We start from the raw sequence: 5,149 nt of genomic DNA, 5'->3' as shown, positions 1-5,149 counted from the left end.
GACAGGAAGGTAGGGCCGGGCCCAGCCTGGCCGGTACCGACAGCCCTGGGGTGCCGGGCGGGGCCGGCACCGTCCCGGGCCGGCCTCAACCCTGCGTCTCCCCACAGAGGCAGCGGGAGGAGGCGGCGGAGACGTCCGACCTGTCCGGGGAGGAAGATGACGACTATGTGCCCTACGTGCCCGTCAAGCAGCGCAAGCAGCAGATGGTAACGGAGTGACGGGGCCCGGCGCTGCCGGGGGAGGGGTCTGAACGTCCCTCCGGACGCGGGGCCTCTCACTCCACCTCCACCCGTTTCCTCCCAGCTGCAGAAGCTGCTGCAGATGCGGCGGAAGGTGGTGTCGGAGGAGGAGCAGCGGGACAGCGGGAGCGAGCAGCGGGGTGACGAGGATGACATCCCCCTGGGGCCCCAGTCCAACATCAGTCTCCTGGACCAGCACCAGCACCTCAAAGAGAAGGCGGAAGGTAGGGGAGCGGCTGGCGGTAGGGCCGGGCGGCTTTTGGGGGGGACTGAAACCTCCTCACCGTGCCCCTGACTCTTCCCCCAGCTCGGAAGGAGTCAGCCAAGGAGAAGCAGCTGAAAGAGGAAGAGAAGATCCTGGAGAGCGTGGCAGAGGGCCGAGGTGAGTGGTGGGAGCTCCGAGTCTCTCAGACCTGTCTCCAGAGCTGTCAGGGCAGCAGCAGGGGTGTTAACTGCCTGGCAGCACTCAGGGATGTTTGTACCTGGGATGGGACAGGAGATCACAACAGGATCCTTCAGTCAGCATCCAGCTGCCTGGCTTAGCTGAGGCGGTGCTGTGGTGGGCCCCTAGGCATGGCAGGCTGCAGCATTTGGTGTTCCTGTACCCAGAGGGGCTGTCAGGGGTGCTGCTTTTCCTCCTCTGTCTCCGGGCACGGTCTCCCACGCTGTTTGCCCGAGTGGTTCTCTGCTGAGGTTAAGTGCACGTGGGGATGGAGAGCTTGCACTGATCTCGTCGGCTTTGTTCTTGCAGCTTTGATGTCAGTGAAGGAGATGGCAAAGGGCATCACCTACGATGATCCGATTAAAACCAGGTGTGTTTCACAGCACAGAGGTTGTCTTCCGGAACACATTGCTTCCTCGCAGCTGAAGAGAACCAGAAGCCGTGCAGCCTCGCGGGAGGAGCGCTGCTCTGCGGCCACTGCCTTCTCTCTTGCTCCACTGCCTGGCTTCTTACTGCTGTACATAAGATTGAAGGCTGTTGAGTCGCCTTGAACATTATTTTATATACAGTTAAGATTTTCTAGAGTACGTTTACATTGAACTCGAAGACTTGGGGGGGATCTTCAGATCTTGGAGGTGACTAAGCTAGAGAAAGAGACTGGGGGAGCCTACGGAGCCAGTGCTGCTCGAGGCAGTGTCAGAGAGATGATCGAGATGCATCCAAAAGATTTTTGGCACGTCCCGTCCACCATCCATGGGCTGTTCTCAGCTGTTAGCTTGGGAGTGCTTACTGAGACTTTGGGGAAACATGCAATGCTGGAGCTGGTGTGGATCTGCTCCCGTGCTCACACCATGAAGCCCCTTGGAGTTACCTGTTTTCCCTGGTGGGATATTGGAGCCCGACAGGGAGTTCCCATGGGCCTCCGTGGGGGCTGCTGCCTCTCAGCCCCAGCCTCATTCTGCACCACGACCTTTCTCTGTTGCCTTCGCAGCTGGAGAGCACCTCGTTACATCCTGGGCATGTCGGAGGCGCGGCACGATCGCGTGCGCAAGAAGTACCACATCCTGGTGGAGGGGGAGGGCATCCCGCCCCCCATCAAGAGCTTCAAGGAGATGAAGTTCCCAGCAGGTGGGCCGGGAGAGGAGCCTGGCAGGGTGGGGACAGCGTTCTGCTGGGAAACGCGCGTCAGCGAGCAAAACCGTCGGATCTTTCACGCTTAGTGTTAGCGGGGTTGCAGCTTAAATTCCCAACAGTGGCTGTGTCACCTAGCTGCTGGCCCAAGGGGTGTTTGTCACTGGTGGAGGAGCTGCAGCTGGGACGTGAGTAGGCGGGAAAGAGGGAGAAGACTTCGGGTCGTGAATGTGTGTGTCCCTTGTTCTCTGACAGCTATTCTGAGGGGCCTGAAGAAAAAAGGAATCCAGCAGCCAACACCCATACAGATCCAAGGCATCCCCACGATGTGAGTGCTCTGTCCCTTTCCCGGAGTGGGGAGCAGTTGCTCCCTACAGCCCACCCAGCGGTGTGTACCGGGTGCTCTTTGCTGGTGACAGATGCGCCCCGTCACCTTGCTCAGCCCTGGAGGTCTGAGCCGTTCTGCTCCCCCTCACCATCAGCCCCGTTTCTCTGCCAGTCTCTCGGGAAGGGACATGATTGGCATTGCATTCACTGGCTCTGGGAAGACCTTGGTGTTCACCCTCCCGGTGATCATGTTCTGCCTGGAGCAGGAGAAGAGGCTGCCATTTTCCAAGCGAGAGGGACCCTACGGACTCATCATCTGTCCCTCGGTGAGCGTCGGGGGCATGGTGACGGGCGGGAGGAAGCTTTGATTGGTATTCAGTGGCAATCCCAGATCCTCCCTGCACGGCGGTGTAGGGATGAGTAAGTTTTCTCTCTGCAGCGGGAGCTGGCCCGGCAGACCCACGGCATCATTGAGTACTACTGCCGCCTGCTGCAGGAGGACGGCCTGCCCCCGCTGCGCTGCGCCCTCTGCATCGGGGGCATGTCTGTCAAGGAGCAGATGGAGACAATCAAACAGTAAGACCTTCGGGGGGGGGTTGTGGGGCTGGAGCCGTGCTCCGTTTTCTGGCAGGGGACTAAGGGGCGGCACCCTGGCTGGCTGGCTTCAGGAAGGCGTGGGGGCGAAGGTGATGTGCCAAGCAGGTGTTACCTTCCCTATGTGTCGCTGCGTGGGGCAGGAATCCGAGTCCCTGACCGTGGCCTTCTCTCGTCCCACAGTGGTGTACACATGATGGTGGCAACCCCTGGCCGCCTGATGGACCTGCTGCAGAAGAAGATGGTGAGCCTGGACATCTGCCGTTACTTGGCCTTGGATGAGGCTGACAGGATGATCGATATGGGCTTTGAGGGGGACATCCGTACCATCTTCTCCTACTTCAAGGTACTGAGCTGGCATGATACGAGCACCCTGATGCTCAGTCCCTGCACCCACCTGGTTGGGTGAGTGCTAAATCCTTGCCCGCACTATGTTCCCTGCGCAGGGTCAGCGACAGACCCTCCTCTTCAGTGCCACAATGCCCAAGAAGATCCAGAACTTTGCCAAGAGTGCCCTGGTGAAGCCCATCACCATTAACGTTGGGCGAGCGGGTGCTGCCAGCCTGGATGTTGTGCAGGTGAGGTAGTTGGGAGCTCCCCCATGCCTGTGTGGGAGGCCAGCACCGTTCGTGAGGGCACTTGATGCATCCCTTGTCAGGGAGCTGGGGTTCATGGCCCTCCTTCCCAAGAGGCATACCAAGCAATGGCAGTTTCTCTGCTGCCTGCCTGCCTGCCTCATCTCTCCCCTTGTTCCTAGGAAGTGGAGTACGTGAAAGAGGAGGCCAAGATGGTGTACCTCCTTGAGTGCCTGCAGAAGACCCCGCCACCTGTGAGTAGTGTGCTCCTGCTGCTCCGGCAGCATTGCTGGGGGCAGCACGGGCACACCGCAGCCCCGGGGCACCGGTGGAGCTGGCAATGGGGCCGCGACCGTGACGCTGCAGGGCTCTGCCATGGGTGGTGGGGTAGGTGCGTGGGTGAGCCGTGCTCCACGTATGAGCAGGTCCTGGGCCCAGAGCTGTTGTGTTTTCTGCTCAGCAAGAGGGAACGGGTCTCCCGGGGGGTTATGCTGGTACCAGCAGTGCCAGCCCGCAGAAAGGTGGCTCTTCCATGATGTCTGTGCTGCCGCAGGTGCTGATCTTTGCAGAGAAGAAGGCGGATGTCGATGCGATCCATGAGTACCTGCTGCTCAAGGGTGTGGAAGCTGTGGCTATCCATGGAGGGAAAGGTCAGTGAGGATATCGGGGAGGCCTGGGCCGCGGTGTGGCCCTGCCTGACCCCGCTCCTGCCGGGGTGGTACGTGGCCACGGGAGGTCCCAGCGTGCAGCAGTTTGCGATGGCGTGAGGGAGGGCTGTCGCAGTGTCAGGAGCAAACGCCACGTTGTATGTAGCAGGCATAAATGCAGTGCAAGTCCCTATGGGACCTAGAGGTCCCTCTGCCTCTTTATTTGGGGAAAGGCTGCGTAGGTCCTCTCACTGGGGGAGCCCCGGTTGAGTGATGCTTGGCTCTGAGGCCATAGTGGTTGCCGCAAGGGGTAGGACTGGGAACTCCGCCCTTGCTGATCTTCTCTGCTGGGCCTTTGCAGATCAGGAGGAACGGACAAAAGCCATTGAGGCCTTCCGGGATGGGAAGAAGGATGTCCTTGTTGCCACTGACGTCGCTTCCAAGGGCCTGGACTTCCCAGCCATCCAGCATGTCATCAACTACGACATGCCGGAGGAGATTGAGAACTATGGTGGGGACTGGGCCCCGTGGGGGACCAACGAGGGCGCGGCAGGGTGGGTGCAGAGGCCAGCAAGGCTGTGCGCTTGTCTCTGCAGTGACTGGGGTCAGGGATGGTCTGTCACATCACATTCACCCGTGCCTGATCCTGTCTCTTTCTCCACAGTTCACCGTATCGGGCGTACAGGCCGTTCGGGCAACACTGGCATTGCCACCACCTTCATCAACAAGGCCTGTGGTGAGAAACAGCGTGGGGCTGGGGGCTGCCCGGGGAGGGCTGCGGTTGTAGGAGGCAGCTGGGCGATGGAGCTGCCTCCACCTTGGCAAGGGGGTTGTTCCTGAGCAAGCAGGGACGAGTCACGATGGCCCGTGGAGGGGAGATGGTGGTGCGAGGCAGCACCCCCCCTCCCTGCTCGGGCTGCGTCTGATCCATGTCTCTGCCCCCAGATGAGTCGGTGCTGATGGACCTGAAGGCCCTGCTCCTGGAGGCGAAGCAGAAGGTGCCGCCTGTGCTCCAGGTGCTGCACTGCGGGGACGAGACCATGCTGGACATCGGAGGTGAGAGACCCTGGGCTGGCACAGGGACCTCCCGCAGGGCTGTTGAGAGACCTGGGCTGCGGACAGGACCCCCAGCTCCCGGGGCGGTTCCTGCCTGCCTCAGGGCTGGCGTTGCCTGGCCACGCGGGCCGCCCAGCG

The 5,149-nt window shown here is 60.9% G+C and overlaps 2 protein-coding genes across 2 annotated transcripts in view; both read left to right on the top strand.

Moving 5' to 3' along the window:
- The window catches only part of FAM193B (family with sequence similarity 193, member B), a 10,702-nt gene extending 10,542 nt beyond the window's left edge, over positions 1–160 (top strand). The window contains 1 exon segment of the mRNA XM_009326225.1: positions 108–160. Coding sequence (XP_009324500.1) covers positions 108–160 — 53 coding nt within the window.
- Positions 122–5,149, top strand: part of DDX41 (DEAD (Asp-Glu-Ala-Asp) box polypeptide 41) — a 5,613-nt gene continuing 585 nt past the window's right edge. The window contains exons 1-15 of the mRNA XM_009326219.1: positions 122–206; positions 304–463; positions 547–621; positions 991–1,051; positions 1,673–1,809; positions 2,068–2,140; positions 2,312–2,465; positions 2,579–2,715; positions 2,917–3,079; positions 3,180–3,311; positions 3,491–3,562; positions 3,862–3,958; positions 4,317–4,466; positions 4,620–4,691; positions 4,901–5,011. Coding sequence (XP_009324494.1) covers positions 204–206; positions 304–463; positions 547–621; positions 991–1,051; positions 1,673–1,809; positions 2,068–2,140; positions 2,312–2,465; positions 2,579–2,715; positions 2,917–3,079; positions 3,180–3,311; positions 3,491–3,562; positions 3,862–3,958; positions 4,317–4,466; positions 4,620–4,691; positions 4,901–5,011 — 1,597 coding nt within the window. The 5' untranslated portion in view covers positions 122–203. The remainder of the gene's footprint in view (positions 207–303; positions 464–546; positions 622–990; positions 1,052–1,672; positions 1,810–2,067; positions 2,141–2,311; positions 2,466–2,578; positions 2,716–2,916; positions 3,080–3,179; positions 3,312–3,490; positions 3,563–3,861; positions 3,959–4,316; positions 4,467–4,619; positions 4,692–4,900; positions 5,012–5,149) is intronic.

This window comes from Pygoscelis adeliae, unplaced genomic scaffold, assembly GCF_000699105.1.
Source record: "Pygoscelis adeliae isolate BGI_AS28 unplaced genomic scaffold, ASM69910v1 Scaffold766, whole genome shotgun sequence".
NCBI classification, from domain to species: domain Eukaryota; kingdom Metazoa; phylum Chordata; class Aves; order Sphenisciformes; family Spheniscidae; genus Pygoscelis; species Pygoscelis adeliae.
The sequence above is the reverse complement of the archived record's forward strand: the minus strand, read 5'-3'. Positions and strand labels throughout refer to the sequence as shown.